This window comes from Halichoerus grypus, chromosome 5 (genome assembly GCF_964656455.1).
Source record: "Halichoerus grypus chromosome 5, mHalGry1.hap1.1, whole genome shotgun sequence".
NCBI lineage: Eukaryota > Metazoa > Chordata > Mammalia > Carnivora > Phocidae > Halichoerus > Halichoerus grypus.
Window position 1 is genome coordinate 119022219 of NC_135716.1, and position 26735 is coordinate 119048953.

The 26735-nt window shown below is 36.2% G+C and overlaps 1 protein-coding gene across 6 annotated transcripts in view; it reads left to right on the top strand.

The window, feature by feature from the left end:
• Positions 1-26735, top strand: part of TTLL7 (tubulin tyrosine ligase like 7) — a 150541-nt gene that overhangs the window by 114463 nt on the left and 9343 nt on the right. For 5 of the 6 annotated variants that reach the window (XM_036089899.2, XM_036089900.2, XM_078072835.1 and 2 more), the window contains 2 exons: positions 7070-7230; positions 20306-20479. In XM_036089899.2, the coding sequence (XP_035945792.1) occupies positions 7070-7230; positions 20306-20479 (335 nt within the window). Of the gene's footprint in view, positions 1-7069; positions 7231-20305; positions 20480-20572; positions 21162-26735 lie in introns of those variants that run through there. The other variant, XM_078072837.1, reaches the window with a different exon arrangement.

Genomic DNA, 26735 nt, shown 5'->3' on the forward strand with positions numbered 1-26735 from the left:
TAGAGATATATTGTGAAAATAATCATTGAGACAAAGTTAAATATGTTTGTCTGATTTCTATATAGGTATATATATATTATGTTATATATAAATATTTTTTTTTCTCTACCTCTTCCCAATCTTGTTTATTTCAGATGAAATCAGAGGTAAAGTGGGATCAGAGAATGACTGACTGAAATATTTTTTCTTGCAACATGAGAGCCAATATAATAATGAGTTGAAAAGTGCATTGAAAAAACTTTTTAAAAGCTGTATATGTTTATATGTTAATATTAAATAATGCAAAGAGGTACTAGACTTGTAGTCACATGGATTTGAGTTCACTACTGCCTCTGCCCTTTACTTCTTTGAGATTTGTACCATTAAGTATTGGAGTGTTCTTGTGAAGAAGTGACACATCATATGGGAGGGTACTCTTGCCCTGGAAGGTACGAAATGCAGGCTGATTTCCTTCCTACTAAGGCTAGGTAAAGCTGAATTTATAAATTAGGCACAGTAAGAGATTAACAACAATAACTAATAATGAAATAGAACAAGTATAACAATATATGGTAATAAAAGTTATGAAAATATGGGTCTCTCTCAAAATATCATCTTGTACTGTACTCACCCTTCTTCTTGTGATGATGTGAGATGATTAAATGCCCACATGATGAGATGAAGTGAAGTGAAGGATGCAGCATTAGGAGGTGACTATTGATCTTCTGACAATAGGTCAGAAGGAGGATCATTTACTTCTGGACAGTGGCTGACCTCGGGTAACTGAAACCGTAGAAAGTGAATCCGCAGAGAAGGGGAGGATACTGTACTAAGAATTCTTCATATGTAGAATTATTTTATGTAGAATATGTAGAAATGAGGTATAAAAAAATTGTTGGGTTGTAATATATTAACCATTTATTTGACTATCTCTGTGCTATTGCTTATTATAAAGCCAAAACAGCATCCAAGAAAACAGAAAGAAACCTAGAATGTGGGTCAGCTGTGGAATGTATAATTAGATATTATAAAAAGTTACCTATTTAGAAGGCCAAAGACCTAACTAATTTACTAATTAGTTAGTCTAATCTAGATGTGGATTAGTCAGATCTATCCTTCTTTTGGCTGGGATGATAGTAATCATTGGAAGGCTGTGTCAGTTCAGTCTCCTGGTGAGCAGACATAAGATAGAATTAGAAGTGAAGAGATTTATAAAAGAAAACACTCAAGAAAGATAAAAGAGAGAGGGAGAGTTCAAGTGGATAGGAAGAGCCTTCAGACTGCAATTTGAGTCTGACAGTGGTGAAGGGAGGGCAGGAAGGTTGGGGAGGAAGAACGTCAGACTAGTGAAGTTCTGAGAGAGCCTCCTCGTAGGGCTGATGGGGTGCCAGATCAAAGGTTGCCTGTTAGAGGGATCATGCTAGGTGGAAAGAACCCTTCTCTGGTCTCCCATCCCTGCTCAATCCTTTGGTTGGGAGCAGAGGAGAGTGTAAGCTTGAATGTTGCAGTGGATCCTGAATGAGGAGGCTGTCAATTAGTTAACAGCACTCTTGAAAGCAGGGTGAGTCAAACGGCATGCCACAAAGGCTGTATGTGATACAATTTAACTTGAGAAATATTTATTGGTTGCCATTTTGTACAAGAACTATGCTAAGCACATTGGAGATTTTGGGAGTTGTTCATTCATTCATTTAGTTATTTGCTCATTCTAACATGCATTCAGCAATATTAATTGGAGGACTACCATGTCCCAAGCACTATTCTAGGTGCGGAATGCCTAAAACTCTCATTGAAATCTCTTAATTCCATTTATAGACCATTGTTGAAATATGTATCTCCCTTTTTCTGTTACAGGATCAAAGCATTTCCTGGTTGCTCATTAAAATGTTATAAAACTCTAAGATTAGAACCCACACACACAAACTCTTTCACATGCCCTATTTCAAATTTTCCTTAATGGATGTAAACTTTAAAGGTCAAGGATGAGGGAATTAAATACTGAAAAGAATCCTCACCAGGTGAAAATGGAAACAGCTAATCTTACTTAATATCATGTTGTGGTAACTCCACACTTGCATAACTTAGCTTTCTGCCAAGAATGCAGCTGCTTTATATAATTTATAAGGAATAGATGTGAAGTATGAAAATATTGCAGTGTTGGTGGACTGTGAAGAATGCCGAATTTGCTGAGAAGCTTATTCTCTGATATGATATCTAGGCATAAACTAAGATTGGAGGATGAAGAGAAATACATAGTGATATTAAGCTTCTACTATATTTGCATTTATTTGGGGGTTCTAAGAGATCTTTGTTGATCAAGTGTTTCTTCTCTAAATAGCAATTTCTTTTTAATACCTACTGTAGTTGCTTCTGCATGCATTTTGATGTTATTATTTTCCATCTCTTTTTCATTTGGGCTGACATAGATGCTGTACAGAGCTGTTCCTTTTGCATCAGCAAAAATGCCTGTGCCTTATAGCCATGGCTGCTGCATGCATCATTAGTACAGCGTGCAGGGATTTTAGTGTTCTTTCTAAACCTCCCTCACCTCATGCCATTATTTTAATTTAGAACCAACTGTTCAGCCATATGGAGCAGTTTGTCATTCAACATCTGTATGTTCTTGCAAAATATGAATTTGTGTACTTTATGCCTTCAAATGTGCTCTATTTCATATGGAAAAGACAGATCTTTTCATTTTTATTAATGTTTTCATTGACTGAATCTCCCATTTATTTTTTTCCCTTGGAGAGCTTAATGTTGGATCAGGATGCTTTTAAAAGTGGCAATGTCAGGAAATGGATACCTGTGTTCTATAACTTAGCCTCACTTGAGTCCACAGATAAACACAAACGGCACCTTGCTGACCATTTGTTTTGTGTTTCACAAATTAGTCATCTTCCATCCATTTTGTTCTAACCCAAAGCACCCAGATATCCAAAATAGCATTACAAATGAACGAGCATTAATTTACCTCTTCCCAGTCTGATTCCTTGCCTGTCTGCTCTCTGCCTTACTAGAATTATTCAGTGGCTGTTTTGCTAGAGGTGCAGTCAGTGCCCCCCATCTGCATAGCCTTTTAAGCAGATTAGACCCTTTGCCTGGCCCTGATGGAGGGGGCGCCTGGGCAGTCTTGTCTGTACACAGGGACCCCACCCATTTTCCCAAGTATTACTTGACTAGAGGCGAATCTGAATCTAAGAAGTGACAGTTTGATTCTTTTCTAGGGTTTGCTGTTGACACCTGGATAGATCAAATTAATTGTGAGGCAGTGTTGGGTAGTGCTTAGGAGCAGAGATCTGTCTACACAGCTGTCCATTTACCAGCTGTGTAATCTTGGCGAAGTTACTTATCTGCTCCGTGCCTGAGCTTTCTCATCCATAAAATGAGATCCAAAAATGTCCTCAAAACCAAAGAATTTTCATAACCACTAGGCAGCACAACTTAACTTACCTGAATTCATTTGGTGACAATGACCTGACAGGAAGTTATGTGTTATTTTTGTCTTGCGTCTTGGTTTTCATATTCACATATTTTCCCGCAGAAATAGTAATGTGTATGATTATGGAATCTAGCCTCAAGATCTTTTGAAAGGGAACTGTGGACCAATTTGTATCTACCTTATGTTTTTGTTCTGAGGATTAAATGAATTGCTATATGTAAAAGTGTTTAGAACAGTCCCTGGTCCGTAGTGAGGTCCATAGTAAGCCCTCAATAAATGTTAGCTCTGATTTTTACCTTGGATGCATAGTTTTCACTTTACTGCAAGGAACAGTTTCACTAAAATAAACACCTGCTGAGCCTTGGGGACATAAGTTTTTTACCAAGATGGGCATAATACCTCTCTTTATGTGGATAACAGTCTAATATTATATAGGAAATTAAAATAAAGCAAGCTAATTATTAATAGGGAAGAACGGGGGCTGAAGGGATCATCGGTCAGTGGCAGGTAAAGGTCTCCCTGTATAGGTTCACTGGGTGAATAGATAAGGGAGACTGTCCCAAGCAGAGGAAGGAGTGTATGTGAATGCTCAGAGGGGAAATGAGGGAGTCAGGTTCTTGTACCCTTGGTTTGCATGCCCTCATGCCCTCCAAATTATAGGTCTCTCTAACCCATTCCTTTCCCTAGGACCAAGGAGCTTGCCTCCTTTAAAATTGAAGGCAAAGAGAAGCAAAGGAGAATATATGTTCCCCATGAGCTGCTCAGGAAGAGAAGGGGCAAGTTCCTGGGTTGCCTAGACCATGCTAGTCTCACGATTCTGGGAGATCACCCAGGCAGAGATGCTTGTGTTGCAAGAGTCCTAGAATATTTTATTATCTCTCCATGTTGGAGGAAACATCAGGAGTAGAGCAAAAGCATTCTCCACCCCTAACTCCTGGCCGCTTTCAGAAGTTGCTTCTGTCATGTGTGGGTGGGCTAGAATATTAGACCATCATGGTTTTAAAATTCCCTCTAAACTAAGAATAAAACATGTACAGAGTAGTGGCCAAGAGAGTCTCCACTAAGTGAAGTACCGGGTATAGGGCTTAGTATAGAGCAGGCAGGCGATAACACATTAGTTGCCCTTCTCTTTGGTTCTTACGCATCATATACATTTTACCATAAAATGTATTCAAAAGAAACTAATAGATTAAACTAATAAGAGTTAAACTAATGATTAAATGAAAATGGTAAAAAACAAAAGGTATGCATTCATGCCCAGTAGGCATATCAGTATTATTGTGAATAATTCATATTAAAGTTAAAAAAAAATCCTTCTTACTGTTTAAGAATTTGTTATCTGTAGTAACAAGCTCTTCCAGGACAATTTTTTTCCCAAGCAGCATTATTGCAGATTGTATTCTCTCTCCTTATTCTCTGCCTCCTCATCTGACATGCCCCTGACCTGCTGTGGGGGTTGCAGTACTGTTCCCACTTCATGGTGAAGGAAGCGGGAACAGGAAGGGAAGGCCTGAGGCTGCTCACACCATTCCTCATGAGAAGCTGGAGTTGACATTCTTCTCTAAATAAAATGATATTTTGAAAATTATTTACTGAATTGATTTTAAACCGATGTTTATTCTACATTTGCCTTATCAGAAATAACTAGTATCACTTTTTAAAATATGGCTGTTAAAGAGAGACAAATTAAATTCCTCTTTTATCTGCTTCCAATTCTCTATACATTTGTGCCAATTGAGAGAAATCTGTCTTCCTTCAGCCTTTATATTTGCAAGCTTCTTTCTCTCCTCACCACTTACTCACATATTTATAGGCAGTTCCTTCAATTAGGTACATAAAATAAAAAGCAAAAACCTTGGTAGAGCATACAGCTGTCAGGGTTGTGAGTTCGAGCCCCATGTTGGATGTAGAGATTACTTAAAAAAAAAAAAGTAAAAATCTACTTTGGTGAACTGAAATTTGAATAACTGTATTTGTTGGTGCTTACTTTTTTAAAAAGAGTTTTCACTGGAAATACCTGCATTGCATAAATATTAAATACATGTGAATTGGACAAAGCCACTTTTTGTGTTTACCATTTTTTTTAGAACCTCTAGGATTTCAGTTGTTCAGAATTAGATGAATCATAGTCCTTATTTCATGATAATCTCTCATTATTGGTAAGTCTTTGGCCTGCTTTTATTTAGTGTTTTTAAAGTTAATTTTACCATTTGTGACCCCAACATACAAAACAAAAGCTATGTTCCTGGCAATGACCTATTATTATCCAACCAAATGACTCTCCTCCATCTCCCTGGACCTCCTCCCAATGTCTCAGGTAGCCATTTTCTTAAATTCAGGATTCACTAGTTCCTTTTGTTCTTTATAAATTCTTATTATGTCTATGCTTCTTCCCCATATGTATTTTAAATTTAGTTGTTTTTACTTCTATTAAAAAGGTTTCATACTATATATAATCTCAGGTTTGCATTTTTAAAAAAATTACTATTATATTACTAGGATGCTCTGTGTTTTGTGCATTGTTGTATTTCATTCATTTTGATTACTATATAATAGTTCAAGGGAATGAGTGTACCAGTTTATTTGTTCACTCTCCCACTGAAGGACAATTAGGTCTTTCCCAGGTGTTTGCAATTGTGAACAGCTGTTAGAACATTCTTGTACATGGGTCTTGTTTTTAACCCCTGAGTTTCTCTTAGGAATAAAATTGCTGGGTTATAGGGTATATGAATTTTTAACTTTAGGAGATAATGCCAAGCTATTTTTGAGTGACTGCACCAATTGGTACTCCCACCAATAATGTCTAAGAGACCCTGCATAACCCTAGCTCTCCAGCATTTGGTATTGTCAGACTTTTAATTTTTGTCAGTTAAGTGAGCATGAAGTGATATCTTATTATAGTTTTAATATTTATGTCTTATATATATTGGGCAAATTTATTTCCTCTTTTGTGAAATTCTAGATCATGTATTTTTGTCTGTTTTTTTCCCCTAAGTCATTAGTGTTTGTTAGCAATTTATTAGGCATTTATTATGTATTTCTGATACTAATCTTTTGTTGGAGGTATATGTTTTAAATATATTTTCCCAGCTTGTAACTTGATCTTTTATTTTTCTTAAGGTATCTTTTGATGTCCAGAAGTTCTTAATTTTAATATAATCAATCTATTAATATTTTATGGTCCATACTTTTTTATGACTTAATCTTTTTCTAACCTAAGGACTAAAAGATATTCACCAATACTTTTCACTAAGATATTTAATGGTTTGTTTTTTAAGCTTAAGGCCCCAATCCCTCTAGAGTTGATTTTTGTTAATTGAGTGAGTGAGGATTCAACTTTACTTTCTTAATAAAACTTAACTATTTTTCAGTCCCCATTTATTGATTTAATTTAGATTTAACTTAAATTTAAATTTTAAACTTAATCTCTTCTTACTCCAATGGTCTGACTTGCCCCCTGTGTCATACACTAGAGTGTCATAAATGCATGGACCTATTTCTGGGATTTTTACTCTGTGCTGTTATTGAGCGAATGTGTGTGTGTAGGTGTGTGTATGTATTTATCTTTGAATTATATATATTCATCTTTGAATTTTAGACATACACTTATACACTTAGATTTTGAAATAACTTTGGTTTTTCCACTAGGTTTTGGACATAGTAAAAACAAGTATTCGTACAATTCTTCCACGTATCTGGAAGGTACCTGATGTCGAGGAAGTAAGTTTATATCGGATTTTCAACCGGGTTTTTAATCGCCTACTCTGGAGTCATGGCCAAGGACTGTGGAACTGTTTCTGTGATTCAGGGTAAGTTCTAAGTTACCTCTTATTATTGTTACTTTTAACATTTTACTATTTAGTTACATAGGAAGCCCAATAAAATGGTTGAATTTCTATATGATCTGTTAAATTATGGATTATTTTTTTTACTGTATACAGTTTTTTTGTATTTGGCTATAATTTATAGCAGTTAAGCTGATTTAGATGAGATAATGAATATGAACACAACACCTAACTAATTTGAATTCAGTGGAAAGAAGGTAGTTTTTAATTTAATTTTGTTTTATTTAAATTCAATTAATTAACATATAGTGTATTATTAGTTTCAGAGGTAGAGTTCAGTGATTCATCATTTTCATGTAACACAGTGCTCATTACATCAAGTACCCTCCTTAATGCCCATCACCCAGTTACCCTACCCCCCGACCCCTCTCCACTCCAGCAACCCTCAGTTTCTTTCCTATAGTTAAGAATCTCTTATGGTTTGTCTCCCTCTCTGCTTTCATCTTATTTTATTTTTCCCTCCCTTCCCCTATGATCCTCTGTTTTGTTTCTTAAATTCCACATATGAGTGAAATCATATGATAATTGTCTTTCTCTGACTTATTTCACTTAGCATAATACCCTCTAGTTCCATCCACGTCATTGCAAATGGCAAAATTTAAATTTTTTATGGCTGTGTAATATTCCATCCATTGGATGTCTTTGCAGAAATGTCTGTTCATGTCTTCTGCCCATTTCTTGATTGGATTCTTTGTTCTCTGGGTGTTGAGTTTGATAAGTTCCTTATAGATTTTGGATACTAGCCCTTTATCTGATATGTCATTTGCAAATACCTTCTCCCATTCTGTCGGTTGTCTTTTGGTTTTGTTGACTGTTTCCTTTGCTGTGCAAAAGCTTTTTATCTTGATGAAGTCCCAATAGTTCATTTTTGCCCTTGCTTCCCTTGCCTTTGGTGATGTTTCTAGGAAGAATTTGCTGCAGCTGAGGTCAGAGAGGTTGCTGCCTGTGTTCTCCTCTAGGATTTTGATGGATTCCTGTCTCACATTTAGGTCTTTCATCCATTTTGAGTCTATTTTTGTGTGTGGTGTAAGGGAATGGTCTAGTTTCATTCTTCTGCATGTGGCTGTCCAATTCCCCAACACCATTTGTTGAAGAGACTGTCTTTTTTCCATTGGACATTCTTTCCTGCTTTGTCAAAGATTAGTTGACCATAGAGTTGAGGGTCCATTTCTGGGCTATCTATTCTGTTCCATTGATCTATGTTGAAGAGACTGTCTTTTTTCCATTGGATATTCTTTCCTGCTTTGTCAAAGATTAGTTGATCATAGAGGGTCATTTCTGTGTTCTCTATTCTGTTCCACTGATCTATGTGTCTGTTTTTGTGCCAGTACGATACTGTCTTGATGATTACAGCTTTATAATAGAGCTTGAAGTCCAGGATTGTGATGCCACAGCTTTGGTTTTTCTTTTTCAACATTCCTTTGGCTATTTGGGGTCTTTTCTGGTTCCATACAAATTTTAGGATTATTTGTTTCAGCTCTGTGAAAAATGTTGATGGTATTTTGATATGGATTGCATTGAATGTATAGATTGCTCTGGGTAGCATAGACATTTTCAAAATATTTGTTCTGCCATTCCATGAGCATGGACCATTTTTCCATTTCTTTGTGTCTTCTTCAATTTCTTTCATAAGTGTTCTTTAGCTTTCAGAGTACCAATCGTTTACCTCTTTGGTTAGGTTTATTCTTAGGTATCTTATGGTGTTTGGTGCAATTGTAAATGGGATCAATTGCTTAATTTCTCTTTCTTCTGTTTCATTGTTAGTGTATAGGAATGCAACTGATTTCTGTGCATTGATTTTATATCCTGCGACTTTGCTGAATTCCTGTATGAGTTCTATCAATTTTGGGGTTGGAATCTTTTGGGTTTTCCACATAGAGTATCATGTCATCTGTGAAGAGTAAGAGTTTGACTTCTTTGCCTATTTGGATGCCTTTTATATTCTTTTTGTTGTCTGATTGTTGAGGCTAGGACTTCTAGTACTATGTTGAACAACAGTGGTGAAAGTGGACATTCCTTTTGTGTTCCCGACCCTAGGGGAATAGTTCTCTGTTTTTCCCATTAAGAATTATATTTGCTGTGGGCTTTTCATGTATGGCCTTTATGATATTGAGGTATGTTCTCTCTATCCCTACACTATGGAGAGTTTTAATCAAGAAAGGATGCTGTATTTTGTCAAATGCTTTTTCTGCATCTTTTGAGAGGATCATATGGTTCTTGTCCTTTCTTTTATTAATGTAGTATATCACATTGATTGATTTGTGGATGTTGAACCACCCTTGCAGCCCAGGAATAAATCCCACTTGGTTGTGGTAAATAATCCTTTTAATGTACTGTTGGATCCTATTGGCTAGTATCTTGGTGAGAATTTTGGCATCCATGTTCATCAGGGATTTTGGTCTGTAATTCTCCTTTTTGGTGGGGTCTTTGTCTGATTTTGGGATCTAAGTAATCCTGGCCACATAGAATGAGTTTGGAAGTTTTCCTTCCATTTCTATTTTTTGAAACAGCTTCAGAAGAATAGGTATTAATTCTTTAAATGTTTGGTAGAATTCCCCTGGGAAGCCGTCCTGCCCTGGACTCTTATTTGTTGGGAGATTTTTGATTACTGCTTCAATTTCTTTGGTGGTTATGGGACTGTTCAGGTTTTCTATTTCTTCCTGGTTCAGTTCTGGTAGTTTATATGTTTCTAGGATTGCATCCATTTCTTCCAGATTGCCTAATTTGTTTGCATATAGGTGATCATAATATATTTGTATAATTGTTTGGATTTCTTTGGTGTTGGTTGTGATCTCTCCTTTTTCATTCATGATTTTATTAATTTGGGTCCTTTCTCTTTTCTTTTTGATAAGTCTGGCTAGGGGTTTATCGATCTTATTAATTCTTTCAAAGAACCGGCTCAGTTTCATTGATCTGTTCTACTGTTCTTTTGGTTTCTATTTCATTGATTTCTGCACTAATCTTTATTATTTATCTTCTCCTGCTGGGTTTAGCCTTTATTTGCTGTTCTTTTTTCCAACTCCATTAGGTGTAATGTTACCTTGTGTATTTGAGACTTATCTTGTTTCTTGAGAAAGGCCTATATTGCTATATACTTCCTTCCTGGGACTGCCTTTGCTGCATCCCAAAGGTTCTGAACTTTTGTGTTTTCATTTTCATTTGCTTCCATGAATTTTTTAAATTTTTCTTAATTTCCTGGTTGACCCATATGTTCTTTAGTAGAATGCTCTACTCGAGAATTGTATTACATCACAAATCAGGTCTCAACTGGTACCAAAAGATTGGGATTATTCCCTGCATATTCTCAGACCATGATGCTTTAAAACTTGAACTCAATCACAAGAGAAAATTTGGAAGAAACACAAATACATGGAGGTTAAAGAACATCCTACTAAAGAGTAAGTGGGTCAACCAGGAAATTAAAGAAAAATGTAAGAAGTGCTCTACTTGAGAAGAATGTGTATTCTGTTGCTTTAGGATGGAATGTTCTGAATATATCTGTGAAGTCTATCTGGTTCAGTGTATCATTCAAAGCCCTTGTTTCCTTGTTGATCTTCTGCTTAGATGATCTGTCCATTGCTGTGAGTGGGGTGTTAAAGTCCCCTACTATTATTGTATTATTATCAATGTGTTTCTTTAATTTTGTTTTTAGTTGGTTTATATAATTGGCTGCTCCAAGTTAGGGGCATAAATATTTACAATTGTTAGATCTTCTTGTTGGATAGACCCTTTAATTATGATATAGTGTCTTTCTTCATTTCTTATTGCAGTCTTTGGTTTAAAATCTAATTTGTCTGATATAAGGATTACTAAGTCAGCTTTCTTTTGATGTCCATTAACATGATAAATGGTTCTCCACCCCCTCACTTTCAATCTGGGGGTGACTTTGGGTCTAAAATGAGTCTCTTGTAGACAGCATATCAATGGATCTTGTTTTTTTTTTAATCCAATCTGATATCCTGTGTCTTTCAGTTGGAGCTTTTCGTCCATTTCCATTCAGAGGAATTATTGAAAGATATAAATTTGGTGCCATTGTATTACCTGTAAAGTCACTGTTTCTGTAGGTTGTCTCTGTTCCTTTCTGGTCTTTGTTAGTTTTGGGCTCTCTTCGATCAAAGGATCCCTTTTAGTATTTCTTGCAGGGCTGGTTTAGTGATCACAAATTCTTTATTTTCTGTTTGTCCTGGGAGCTCTTTATCTCTCCTTCCAATCTGAATGACAGCCTTGCTGGATAAAGTATTCTTGGCTAAATATTTTTCTCATATAGCGCCTTGAATATATCATACCCATCCTTTCTGGCCTGCCAAGTCTCTGTGGACAGGTCTGCTGCCAGACTTATGTTTCTACCCTTGCAGGTTAAGGACATTTTGTCTCAAGCTGCTTTCAGGATTTTCTCTTTATCTCTGAAATTTTCAAGCTTCACTATTATATGTTGGGGTATTGACCTATTTTTATTGATTTTGATGGGGGTTCTCTGTGCCTCCTGGACTTGAATGCTTGTTTCCTTCCCCAGATTAGGGAAATTCTCAGCTATACTTTGTTCAAATAAACCTGCCCCCCTTTCCTCATCTTCTGGCACCCTTATTATTTGAGTATTATTGTGCTTTATGGTATCACTGATTTCTCAAAGTCTCCCCTCATGATCCAGTAGTCGTTTTTCTCTCTTTTTCTCAGCTTCGTTACTTTCCATCATTTTGTCTTCTAAATCACTGACCCTCTCTTCTGCCTCATTTACCCAGCAGTTAGAGCCTCCGTTTTTTTACTGCATCTCAGTAATAGCATTTTTAATTTTGGCCCGATTAGATTTTAGTTCTTTTATCTGCAGTAAGAGATTCTCTAGTGTCTTTTATGCTTTTTTCAAGGCCAGCCAGTATCTTTATAATCGTTTTGAATTCTAGTTCCAACATCTTACTTATATCCGTATTGATTAAATCTATGGCAGAGTACTACCTCTGGCTCTTTCTTTTGCTGTGAATTTCTCCTTCTAGTCATTTTGTCCAGAAAAGAAAGGAGGAAAGAAAGAGAAAGAAAAAAAGAAAAAAGAAAAAAACCCCAGCAAAAACAGCAACAGCAACAACAACAACATGTGCAGGGAGTGATTCTGGTGTATGCTGTGTACACTCTGCTGTTGTGTTTTGGCTGCTCTTTCCCACTGGTCCTTCCTCCACATAGTTCCTCCTTGCTTGTAGTGGGGAGTGTTTGTTCCTTTAAGTAGGTATGCTTTGATTTGTTTGTGAAGTTAAGCTGGAAGCTGATGTTGTTCAGCTTTCTTTAATTGGTAGACTTGGTAGATGGAGGGGTTTGTGTTGGTCTTCTGAGGGAGAGGCCTGCTGTGCTGGCTCACAAGCTGACTTGCTCTCCTAAAGATACTCCTGCCAGGTCAGAGGGGAGGGGTTTAGTGTAGGGGACTCCAGCCTCCACTAGAGGCGCTGTGTTTCTCTCTGGAATCTGTGCTGGTGCGTGCGAGGAGGGAGGGATGGTGCAAGAAGTAGAATATGGCGTCACCTCACCCTTTTGTCTCTGGGGAACAGAACTCCCAACAGCTCCTGCTCAGCTGGCCCTCTTACAAAATGTCCTGTGACCTGGGCCCTTGTCAGTTCCCTGCCCTAATCTGTCTGTGCCTGGGTCGTTGGCATGCCCAGAGCCACAGATCTCCTGTATTTTATCTCTGGCCAGAGGCTGGGATTCAAAACTCCCAAGTTTTAAAGGGCCTAGTAATGTGTGCGCCTGCTCAGTGGGAAAGCTCAGGGTGTGCCCAGCACCGACCCGTTCCTTAAAAGCCATCACACAGTGGGCAGTCAGAGGCTAGAGTTTATTGCAATGCTCAGTGAAAAGCTGGAGCCAGGTTATCAGCCATCCGCACTTGACTCAGTCCCCTACTCCCCTTTCTCCCAGAAAAGCCATTGCAGAGGCTTGAATCTATTGTGGCAGACAGCAAAAAGTAGCGGTCATGTTACCCGCCATCTGCTCCAGTCTGCACTTCGCTCTGTCAGTCCTAGCAAAGGGGTTGATTGGCGCCACACAGAGGTTTAAGCCTATTGTGGTTCACACCAAAAAGTTAAGAGGTTTTCTGCCCTCTGTGTGCCCCTCTGACGCTGATGCTGAGCTCCACTCAATGGCATCCCAGCTGTTCTTTGTCTCTGGAAAGGACAAATATGCTCCTCCAAATGCCCTCCAGGAAGGGGAGCAATCCCTTCCTGAGCAACCCACCCATCACCGCTTATTGTGAGGTTACAAACCGCTGCAATCTTTCCAACTTTCTCCCTCTTCCTGACTTTGCTCCTCCAACTGGGCTTCCTCCTCTTCCAGCTGTGCTGCTTCCCAATCCCCCAATACAGGGCTCTGAAACTTGCCTCTGCCAAATTCTCTGGCTTCAACTCTGCAGGTTGTTTCCATACTCCTTTGATCCTAGTTGCACAAAATAGTTAAAGGTTGATCTAGTTGTATTCAAAGGACAAGGTAAGTTCAGGGTCCCCCTACTACTCCGCCATCTTGGAACTCTCCCTGCCCCCCGCCCCCCCCAGTGCCAAGGTAGTCTTAATGAAAAATCTCCATTACAAATCAATATCTTTAAGGTTCTTCTGCTCTTGCCTTCATGTAACAGACTTCCAAAATATGGCTACACTTCTGCTCTTCTCCAAAATTTCAATCCTGCCAAAGCTGTTGTGACTCATTGTCACTTTAGCCTTAAGATAGTTAAAACCAAACATTAGGCACCTCCCTTTCATTCAGAAATAGCTTCCTTTCTGGCCTTCCCTTAATCCCATTGTTATTCTCCCAGTCATGCAGGTTTGATATGTCAGGGTCATCTGTATCTTTCTTCTTCCCAGTCTGTATTCAGTGGTTTGCTAAATCCTGTTAGTTTTTCTGTCATATTCCCACTGTGGCTACTTTAGATTCTTTTTCATTGCTCTTAGTACCCAGTACTTTCTACTGTTTTAAATACTTTTGGAGAGACAAAGTTGATTTTGACACAGATCCTGCCCGCAAGACTCTTAAATATGATAATAGCTAAAGCTATACTACTTACTATGTGCCAGGCGTTGTTCTAAGCACTTTATGTATATTGAGTGATTTAATCCTCATAACAACACTTTGAAGCAAGTTCTATGTTTTATCTCCATTTTGTAGGTGAGGAAACTGAGGCATAGATAGGCACTAATGACCTAGTGCAACTGGGATTTGGACTCAGGGAGACTGGCCCCAGAGTTTGTGGTGTGAACCAATCAATTCTGCTGCTTCTAGTAGATAAAATAAGATATATATATATAAAAATATTGATTATATAAAAGAGACCTAGATAAAGTATTATAGGATTTCAGATAGGAGGAACCTTTTGGTAGAAGGGCTAGGTAAAATTAATAGATTTCTAGACATTTTTGTCTCTAGTTTTTTGTTTCCCATATCTATCCTACTGTCAGGGTCATTTCCTAAAATCTATAGTGATTTCCCTCATTTATCATTAAAGTCCAGACTTCTTAGCTAGAGACACAACACTCTAACATGCTGGTTCTTTCTTATTTCTCTAATCTCTCTCAATACTCCAAATGATCTCCAAATGTCCTCCATTTAAATATTCTAGTCCTCTAGTACCAATTTATTCATACCATTTTCAGACTTATTCTCACCACTATCATGTTCCTCAGTAGCCATTTACTTTCTTTCTTTCTTTCTTTTTTCCTTCCTTTCTTTCTTTCTTTCTTTTTCTTTCTTTTTTTTAAAGATTTTATTTATTTATTTGACAGAGAGTGTAAGCAGGGGGAGCAGCAGAGGGAGAGGGAGAAGCAGGCTCCCTGCTGAGCAAGGAGCCCGACATGGGGCTCGATCCCAGGACCCCGGGATCATGACCTGAGCCAAAGGCAGATGCTTAACTGACTGAGCCACCCAGGCGTCCCCTCAGTAAACATTTAAAAACAGGAAGAATTTATAAGGTGCTCTGGGTTGTAGTAAAATCTGAGAGTAATCTTGGCTATAAATTATTTTCTACAGAGACTTAAGTGGAACATTTGAACTATATTCTATGGCCCATTAGTTGATGGTTCTCTGTAGAATTTCTCTAAATCTAGACTCATAACTGGAATTTTGTTTCTGTTTGTTGGTCCATTGGTTGTGATATGGAAATGTTGGGGTTCAGAGTCAACAGCCAAGAAAGAATACTTGAGATGTCTTCTCTGTATAAAGATGGTTTTATTAAAGCATGGGGACAGGGCCCATGGGCAGAAAGGCTGCCCTGGTATTGTGAGGAGCAGTTAGTTATATACTATGGAGCTGGGGGAAAATCCAAAAGGATTTTCATATGCTAAAGAAGACTCAGGATCCTGGAGACCTAGCTATTGTCAAGCTAAGGTTGTTTTTCCCTCTAGCAAAGCATTAATGTTAAGACAGTTGGGAGTTCCTGGAGGAAGGTCACACTCTGCTTGCCTCAAGTATTTGTCAATGGGCTGCAGGTTATAAGGAAATTTAATTTTATCTACATTTCCTTCTGCCTTTGTTCTCCACATCAGTTAGAATGCTAGTTATTCTTCAGCAGGGAAAGCAGTAAGATAGTCTGCTACTGAAATTGGTGCTGGTAATTTTGAGTCCATGAGGTAAACTCCAACTCCAGACCCCAAAGATGCCCATAAAGTGGTTCTTCTTTGCCTCTGGGACTCCTCTTCCCTGAATTATTTTGGTAATATATTCTACTTGATTCAGAATCTTTTACCCTTGTTCCTTGAACAATACTCCCCTTAAATTTCTCTGGTGGTATCTATTACTACTAGTATTGATAATGAGAGTTAATAGCATTTGACTTACTAAATGCCTGATACTACTATACATATTAAATATTCTTATAATTGCCACTTTAATATTTTGAGTAAATTATTATTGTTATTATTCTCATTGTACAGATGAAGAAATCAAAGCATAGAGAGAACATAATTTGCCCAAGTTCTTATAGTAACTAGGTGAGCCGGGATTTAAACCCAGGTTGTCTGACTCAAGAGCCCAAGCTCTTAACTGTATGCTTTATTGACTCCCCTCAAAGCAGCATTCCCAGTGGTTGACAGGCTTGCTTGATTTAAGTCCCATAGCCTTAGCCAAATCCCCAGCCCCCTTGCACCTGGGCAAATAGAGCAGGAGTAGCTTTGAGTCCAATTTGACCTCCACTCTCCATCCATTTCTTTAAAACCTTGGTGGTCTGTAGAGAAGAGTTTAACACTGGATTTTATTTTGTAGTCTTACAAATGGGTTTCTTAGGCTTCCTCAATTTAATTAAGTCACAGAGTGTTGTGTGTGTTTGATTCCCAGTTTGGACCCAGAATAGGTCTATTAATCCTTTGAATCATGTCTAGTCAATGAATACTCCTTTAACCTTTGGTCTAACAGCCTAGTAGTCAAGGTAAAAATCTACCCTTAACTCACTTCTAAAGGAATGATTTTAATAAAAAGCACAACTGTCTTTCACAGTTAGGTGTAAAATCTTGGAAAAATATAATCCAAATAACTCTGGGCCACCTTGATTCTTGCCTCTGCCTGTCAACACCCCAATAACAAAACTAAATAAACCACTCCCTGTCCACATCCAGAAACATCAAAGAATATTGTAGATCTTTGTGGTATGTTTCCCTAGAGTTGGCCCAGGGGTTTTACTAATACATCAAATAGAATACACCCTTATCCCCCTTTCTTGTTCTTTCAGGCTGCTGAAGCCCATGCTCAGTGACCCTTGTTATCACATGGAAACTTTTCTTGTTATCACATGATGCTCTACATTCTGAATGTGTTCTCTGCAGGAGAACAGCTCTTGGAATTTTCATGAATAAAATTATCCTCCATGTTTTACTGGGATATAGGAAGCTTAGGTGCTATGGGATTCAAACTCAGGCCTGAGAGCTCAGGAAATGTGGCCAAAGGACGTAACATTTCAGCTGAGACTTGTAGGAAGAGGAAGAATAGTTTTCCAGGTAAAACAAAGAGGAGGAAGCAGGGGGTAAATGGGAGAAGAAATATATTGTTTGGAAAAGTCCTCTCTCCACTCAAAACTATGATATGTGAACCCCAAAGAAGAGAATCTGTTTGGACCCTTTAGCCAAAGGCATTTTCCAGTGGAAGTTTCTCATGGAAAAGCTTTTCTTCTAGAATCTTTGGGCAAGAAGAAATGGTAAGGAATATTCTAAGCAGTCCACTTCTAGGCTTACTATCCCACTCAAAAATGTATGCATCATACAGAGTAAAAATGACCTCTTACTGTTCTCATATCACTTTCAATTGAATATGTTATTGTTAGTACTTTCCAGCTCATTGTTCCTGTGTATCCAGTTGGTATAGTCCAGTTTTTGTTGGTTTTGTTTTGCTTTGTTTTGTTTTTACTTTCCTTTCTCCTTTCTGCTACTTAACTTTGGTCCACTCAGTCATCCGTTCAGACGTCTACCAGAGAAGGAGAAAGAAATGAAACAGTTTTACTTTTTAGATAACTGCTTTATTAAATGTTTCGATGAGAAAGTTGGTGAAAAATATTGGATTGCTGGATAATGCAAGGCTTTTCGAGTCTCTGGATTTCATTAATAACAACTCCCCTTTGTTGCCAGAGGTATTTAGAATTCTATACCTTATTGTTATATTACTAAAAAGTATCATTTAAAGTTGTTTCCTGTTAAACATCTCTGAGGATTAGGGAGTACCAAACAGAACTTCTTAACCACTTAATTTTTCTTTTTGAATTCTGTTTTTTTTGGAATTTAGATTCAGAAAGAAGTCAGATAAGACCTTGAGTTCTTTGATAAAGGCACTAGTATTGTAAATTATTTCTACATCCTTTCACCTTCTTAAAAATTTTTGTGTTAGTATTGAAGACTGAGGTGCTGTAGTGTTATGGAGGTGTTGCACATTCACTCAGCTGTGCCAGGTGGTGGAGAGGAGGTGAGGGACATGGTCCTAATACACTCAGTGTGAAGGATGGGTTTCCTTTGTGCAGAAAAAGTTAACCTGGTTAAACTGAACAGTTCATTTCTTTTTTTCTTTATGAGGAGTTCTGGTGTGCTGACACTTAAATATGAATTAATAGAGTAGAATGTGGTCTTTGGCTAGAGGTGGTGAACATACACACCAAAAATTGGTAAAGGACTTTGGTCCATATATTTATTTTAAATATTTAAGGAAGAATGAGAGAATGAGAAGCCAAAGCTGGTCAGATTATAACTTACATAGTATTCAGCATGTTACATCAAATTAGAGTGTGATAGAAGCTCTTTTATCTTTCTTCCATTTTATTTGTTCTTTTCTTACCTCTATACTCCAAATCAGAAAAAGAAAAATTACCATGATGTGTGTAACTTGATAGTGGATCTAATCAAATGGCTCCAAAGGATCAAAATAAAAATATATCCAAATTGAGAGGAGAGGATGTAGCAGTGTTCAGAATTTCAGTGGAGAGGAAAGTGCTAAGCAGACAGTCGTAACACAGGATGTTTTCCTGTATGTATTTGTATTTATATGAAATTTTTATTTCTCTGGGCCTAAACATGTAGGGCTTTGAAATTAGGAAATACTAATTATAAACACATGCCCTAATTGGTATTCTCCAGTATTTTTCTTGATCAAATTAAGTTGGTTATACATACACACATGCATAAGTATATATGGATATATGCAAACACATATGTATTATAGCCAGTTTTTCTTATATTTAGTATTAAAATTTATTTTTAGAGTTAATTTAATTAGCATATTACTGTTTCTTAAATGAAAATAACTTTTTAAAAATAATAAAAATATTATATTTAGTCCCGAACATCTCAGAATATGGAAGAAAATTTATTCCTTTCAGTCTACTCATTTGAATCTTACTCCTTTTAAGAAAACCTGTCATTCACAGGTGACATGCTATCTGTTTAGGACCACGTTTCTCCTGAAAAAATAAACAGTAGCCTTTCTACTTAAAAAATACCTTTCTGAGTTTCTAAAACATTTTTAAAAATTCCAAAGATATCAAATATCCACAGAAGATTGAAAATGGAGTCTTTGAATTTCCCATTGGGAAGTACATTTTGTCAGAAAAATATTTTCCTTAATATTTTTTTCTTTCTGAAAATCTACTCTTTTCTTTCTCTAAGGGTTAAGTGAATCGGCTTATGTAAAATGAGACTTGAACCATTACCAAGTCTCAAACAAAACTTTCCCCTTGAGACTTGAAAAGTTTCATTTATACTAAGGAAATAAGTCTCTCTCTGTCTCTGTCTCTGTCTCTTTCTGGTGGTGGGTGGTGGTGAGGTGTTTCCTGATTTGGATTGTTATGGTAAATTTAGGAATTGTAAGTACATTTATATGTATTTGTTTACCTGTGCGCATGCACACACACACACACACACACACACACACACACACTTGAAGTTTACCAAGAAAGTGTGTACTACTGTGTGCTTTGGTATAAGCTGAGTGCACTTAAGGAGGCAGGATACTACCTTTGTGATTATAGTCAGGCAGTACTCGCTGAGATAACATGACTTCTAGAATATAGAACCTGTGCTCTAGGAATATCATGGACATAATTACATTTCTAAGTGTTTTGAGAGGAGTGGTCATAATCAAGGGATTCACTTAAATTCTCCTAATCCAGAGAGGCCACAAATTAAATTGAAGTAAATTTTAAATTCTTTTGTGGGATCATTATTAATGTAAAGGTAAAGGTAGCTTTCAAGGAAACCTAAAGTTTTAGAATATCTAACTTTTGAGAAATAAGCTCAGTATTTTACATACACTTTAATATAGAGTAACTCAATTTTTTAGGAGGTGTTGGGAAACCATCCTGATAGCTACCCACAGTTGGCATCAGTAAAGTCTTTAAAGACAAATAGTATATGAATTCTGTGTTGTGTTTTTTAATATAAAGATGAATTTTCAAATATATATTTGTTTTATACCTTTCAACCATCTGCAGTCACTTCAAATGTCTGAGGCCATTTCTACTTTTCCTTATTGGTTTGCTGCTAGGTAAGTGATAAAGCTGGTTGTCACTTTTAACAGCCACATGAGGTCATGTCTGTTTCCATGCCAACAGATCCTCTTGGGAGAGTATTTTCAGTAAAAGCCCGGAGGTGGTGACTCCTTTGCAGCTCCAATGTTGCCAGCGCTTGGTTGAACTTTGTAAACAGTGCCTGCTAGTGGTTTACAAATATGCAACTGACTCAAGAGGATCACTCTCAGGCATTGGTACTGATTGGGGTAATTCCAGGTACTTGTTTACATTTCTACACCCTGTGAGTTTTATATAAAGTAATGCCACGGTGCAATTTGAAATTGAAAGTCTCTTTTTATTTACATATAGTTAGAGAAAAAGCTAAAGACCGAAAATTCATACATGCTGTTATCTACAAAAGACTTTTAATTTGCACCATCTTTACCTTTAAAGGACCAAACAAGGACAGCAACCACAAACCTGAAGGTGACAGAAATAACCTACTTGGAAATGAGATTATTTGGTTTATATAATTTTGCTTTCAAATGCCGAGTAAAAGCATCCAAAAATGGTCATAAACTTGACTTTTTTCACCAATAGGGAGATTTCAAATTTATCCTTCAGCCTGATAAGTTGAGAAGATGCCTTTAGTTTAATCTTTACCCCTTTCATCATGACATGCATCTATGGGAGGTGAATTTTGTTAAGTTCCATTTAAAAATTGAATTTTAATAAATACTGTCCAGTTAAAATAGGTGGTTTTCCAAATCATGAAAAAGAATATTGTTTTTAAGCTGCAAAAATATGCAGATTGAAAAAATAGTACATTTTAGCATTTCTCTGTCCAATCATAGTGCCCAATAGAATTAAAGATGAACATGTGACTTTATTTTTAGTATGTATAAGTTGCAGTACTACTCTGAATAGAAGAGAATAAATCGTGACTTTGAAAAACTAAGTGATAGTCAAATGATGATAGTATTCAACTAACCCTGAATAGGCAATGAGGAAAAATAACCCCCATAGCTGGGACTGTCTTTTGAAACACCTACAGATTGATCTGTTTCTTAAAGAGATCATAGGAAGTATATAATAAAGCTAACTTTTTACAAAACTGATCTGCACCAGCAGAATGGCTTGGAGTATATTTCACAAAAAGTGTTGAAAGATGTATTTTTTTTTAAAGATTTTATTTATTTATTTGACAGAGAGAGACACAGCAGAGAGGGAACACAAGCAGGGGGAGAGGGAGAGGGAGAAGCAGGCTTCCCGCTGAGCAGGGAGCTCGATGCAGGGCTTGATCCCAGGACCCTGGGACCATGACCTGAGCCAAAGGCAGACGCTTAACGACTGAGCCATCCAGGCACCCGAAAGATGTATTTTTAATCTTTGTTTGTTTTGGATTCTGACATTATATTATTGTCGTACCTTTAACATATTTTAACTCTCCCCCTGCAAATAGAAGCTGAGTGATCACAACAATGATAGAGGTAAAGCTAGCCATTAATATTTGAAATATGTAAATATCAAAGCAATATTCTACAGTTTAATGGTTTGACTGAAGCAAATTATTGAAATAAAACTTACATTACTTTCATTAATATTTTCATATAATTTAAAAGAATGATGGTCATCATTAAGACCTTACAGCATATAAATTAAGTGGTTTCACTTTAAGGAGTGATACTCTGGGAGCATGACCAGGAAAATCTTAAGTTCCAGTCTAGGAAGGATGGTTTCAAACTCTTCAATGTTACTCTTGTGATTATAGATTTTGTAACACATTTTCTGTTGAGGGCTCTTGTAACTTTTGTAGGTGGGCAAAATAGACTGAGGTCACTCTGGAGGAAGAAGTTACACCTTACAATTGTGTCAGGCCTTTTTATTCTCTTCCTTTTCTGGTGGTCAGAAGAGATATTCCTACTCTGGAATCTTGAGTTCTGGACTTCTGATAAATGCTCAGTATAACCCCAGTATGATGATTATAAGCATTCTGGGGGAAGAGGGGTTAGTAAAACACACCCTTTATTCCTGCCCAAGTTCATAACCATTTGAGAGAGAGATGTAGGAATCAGACAGATGATCATCAGGATGTAGCTTCATTACTGAGTAAAGCCACATTGAGGGACAATGGTGTAGATTTGAGCCAAGTGAGTTCTCTAAAATTGAATTCTAGAATTAAATGTACTGATCCAATCATGGGCAGAGCTAGATCAAACCAAACCTTCCACTAACACTACCCCATAAAGTCTAGTTCTGTTAGTGTTGGCTAGTGAGCTAGTAAGAATGCATCCTTTCTGCAGATAGGCTGATCCAACAAGAGAAAGGGACTGAGCCAAGCATACTTGGTTCCTTCTTTTAAACCTGAAAATCAGATAACTCACTTCTGGTAAAAGGCCAGAAATTTGGTGGAAATTCTTCTACTTGGAAACACAAGGAGGAGAGAGAAATAAATATCTAGCTATTGAAACCCAAGTCAATGTCACATTAATTTAAAAACATGAAAACTGGCCATATTTTCTTTCCCTTATCAATTAGGAACCTATAGCTTTTTACTTTACATGTAGAAGTCGCTTTATTTGTTATTTATTAATAGATAGATAAATTTCATTTATGAAGTATACCTAATAAAGTATAAATTAATATTTATAAATTAATATATATGCCTAATATAAATAATATATGAGGTATACCTAAATATTTTATGAGGAGATATATATTTAGGTAATTTATCTATAAAATTAAAAGAGAAGAAAATAGAGATAACATCAGTCAGGTTTATGGACCATATTTATCTTGACCAAAGATCTGCATGATCTTTCTGAAGAGGCTTTAAGGTGTACATGCCACCCATTCCATGGAACAGAGTAGCCTTGAATCTTGAAGTCTTAGAAAAATAATAACTTAATAGGCATACCAAGTGGAAAGCCATTTCTCAGAGGTAGACTCATAACTAAGCAAGTAAAACTGATAAATAAACCCAGATATATATATGATATATATATGAAACTAGAGTTCTTGGGACCAGCTCAATACTTTAACTATACTTACTTGGGAAGCTTTGGGATCTCCAAATACTTTGTATCATCAACATCTCTGTGTTTCTATATTTCATGTACTGAACTTCCATATAAGCTCATTTCACAAGGGGTTTCATGGTTAAAAACATTTTTAAAAATCACTGAGTTCAAACTTCTGCCTTTGGTAATAGAGCACTGGGTTTTTGGACAAATCCTCCCTTTAATGACAACTAGAAAAGCTAGACAAAATATCAAAACCTTGTTTGAAGACATCAGAGTGTTAATCAGGTACTTAGTGAGAGCTTGTTATACTGAATAATACTTCTGATAGACTCATGGGCCTAAGGGAAAAAGTAGGAGTTCAAGGCCTGCCAAAGATGGGGATGTTGGTGAATATCCTAGATTCCTAGGAGTAACAGTGTTCCCAGTGTTTTGCAAGGCTAAAGTTAACAGAATTACAAGGAAAAATAGGCAAATCTACAACCATAGATGGAGATTTTGATATATATGTATGTATTGTGATACATATATATACACATATATATGTATTATACATATGTATATCATAATACATATATATGTGTATTATACATATATATATCAAAATACATATATATATATATATATATATATATGTATTTTGTTAAATTAAAGATATAGGACATTTTAACAACATAACTAACAGACCTAACTATCATATATAGAAGTGAATCCAATAATCTTGGAATATAAAATACCAAGCACACCAGGAACTTTTACAAAAGTCTATCATATAGTATAATAATAAAACATATTTCAACCAATTTCAGAAGACTTAAATCATACAGAGGTTTTTTTTCTGACCCCATGCCACTAAGCTAGAAAACAAAAGCAAAAATTATAATTGGAATATCCATACTTTGGAAGGATAAAAAAATATACTTTTAATTACCTCATGAATCTAAGAAATCATAATGGACATAAGAAAATATTTTGAACTGGATGATAACACAAATATTACAAACAAAAAATTGTAGTATGTAGACAAATCATTATTGTAGACATATTTGTAGACTTACATGAACATATTAGTCAAGAGGAAAAGCAAAAATTAAATGACATCAGCAACCATTTTGAAAAGTGACAAAATGACATTAAAATAAACCCAAAGAATATAGAGAAAGGAAATAAAAATGACAGTAGAAATTAATAATATAATGAAGCAAACAGAATAAAGAAGATCAACATGGCCAAAAATGTGTTTCTGAAAAGACTAAGAAAACTGATAAACAACTGGTGAGACTGATCAAGAATATGAAAGGAAATAGTTGACATCAAGAACAAAGATAGGGTTAGCCTGGTGATGGGTATTAAGTAGGGCACGTACTGCATGGAGCACTGGGTATTATATGAAAACAATGAAGCGTGGATCACCACATCAAAAACTAATGATGTATTGTATGGTGACTAACATAACACGATAAAATAAAATTTTAAAAAAAGAACAAAGATAGAGACATCACTACAGATCCTACAAACATTGAAAATTTTATAAGAAAATATGAACAATTTCATGCTGATAAATTTGGTAATTTAGATTAAGTTAACAAATTCCTGGAAAAACACGTATTACCAAAAATGACAAAATTTCTTGTTAGAAAGTCCTATATAGAAAATACTAAATAGTCTTAACTATTGAAGAAATTGAATCACTAATTAAAAACCTTCTCACAAAGATAATTCCAGATTCACAGGTCTTCACTATTCAATTCTATTAAACCCATCCAGACAACAGAAAAGGAGGGGACATTCTCCACCTTGTTTAATGAAGCTCCCATACCTTTGATACTAAAACCTAATAACCAAGATATGTCAAAGGATAGTGAAAGTTCATTGTTATTCCTGAACATAGATGCAAAAGTCTTAAATAAAATACCAGCAAAATAAACCCAGGAACTTTAAATTGGATAATGTATTGTGACCAACTTCTGTTTACTGCATCAATTTAAGGGTGAAATAACATTAAAAGTGATCAATGTGTTTTTTTTTTTTTTAAAGATTTTATTTATTTATTTGAGAGAGAGAATGAGAGAGCGAGAGAGAGCACATGAGAGGGGGGAGGGTCAGAGGGAGAAGCAGACTCCCCGCTGAGCAGGGAGCCCGATGCGGGACTCGATCCGGAGACTCCAGGATCATGACCTGAGCCGAAGGCAGTCGCTTAACCAACTGAGCCACCCAGGCGCCCTTTGAGCCACCCAGGCGCCCGATCAATGTGATTTTAATAGAATAAAAGATCATTTCAAAAGATACAGATAAATATACACTGAATATATATGTTCATGTTTTTAAAAAATGTTTAGCAAGCTAGAAACAAAAGGGAAATTCCTTAATCTAATAAAGAATAACTACACAAAACCTATAACAAACATACCTAATGATGAAATGTTGAAGGCTTTCCTTCTGAGATGAGGAACAAGACAAGATTGCCTGTTATTACTACTTCTATTTAACATTGTAGTAGTGGTCCTAGTTGGTTCAATAAGGCAAGCAAAAGAAAAAAAAGGCACTAAACTGAAACTCTTTACTGATGGATGTGATGGTGTTCGTAGAAATCTAAATAAATCTACAGATAAATTATTAAGTAAATTTAACAAGTTTAATGAAATCAAAGTCAAGATAAGAAAATCAATTATATTTTTCCTATATCAACAGCAAACAGCAAGAATATGAAATTTTAGGTATGATATCATTTTCAATTGCATCAAAGAATAGTTAATACTTAGTAATAAATGTAACAAAAATGTGCAAGACTTTTATGTAGCAAAATGTAACATCATTGGATCAGTATCATCAAGTGTCAGCTCTTAAATAGTTCTGAACATCTCTAAATGCAATGTAATCATAGTATAAATCTCAACAAATTTTTTGGGGGAGGCACAGTCTTTGACCAAAGCTTGTTCTAACATTTATACAGAAAAACAAAGGGCCAAGAATAGATAAGACACGTTTGAAATAGAAAAATAAAATGGTAGGGTTTATTAACTGTAGTGTACTAGGACTTAGAATAAGTTAAAGTAATTTAAGACAGTGTAATATTGTCAAAAGGACAGACAGACCAATGAAACCATTCAGAAAAGTCCTAAGTAGACCTAGGCGTATATAGAGACTTGATTTATGGGAAAAGGAGGTACATTTGATTTATGACAAATGGGAAAAAGAAATTTGTTTTAAAAAATGGTGCTGAGACAATTGGGTTTCTAAATAATAATTAAAAATAAAGAAACTTCATTTTACCCACACCATATGCAAAAATCATCTCCAATGATTTGACTACACAGATGTGAAAGGCAAAACTAAATATTACAGAAGATAATGCAGGAGAATATTTTCATGACTTTGAGGGATGCAAAGATTATAAAAAATAGGGTCAAAAAGTGCAGATCATAAATGAAAAGATGAATTTTACTATATTAAAGTTAAGAATATCTATTCCATAGAAGATCCTGTTAAGAGGGTGAAAAAGCAAGTCAGTG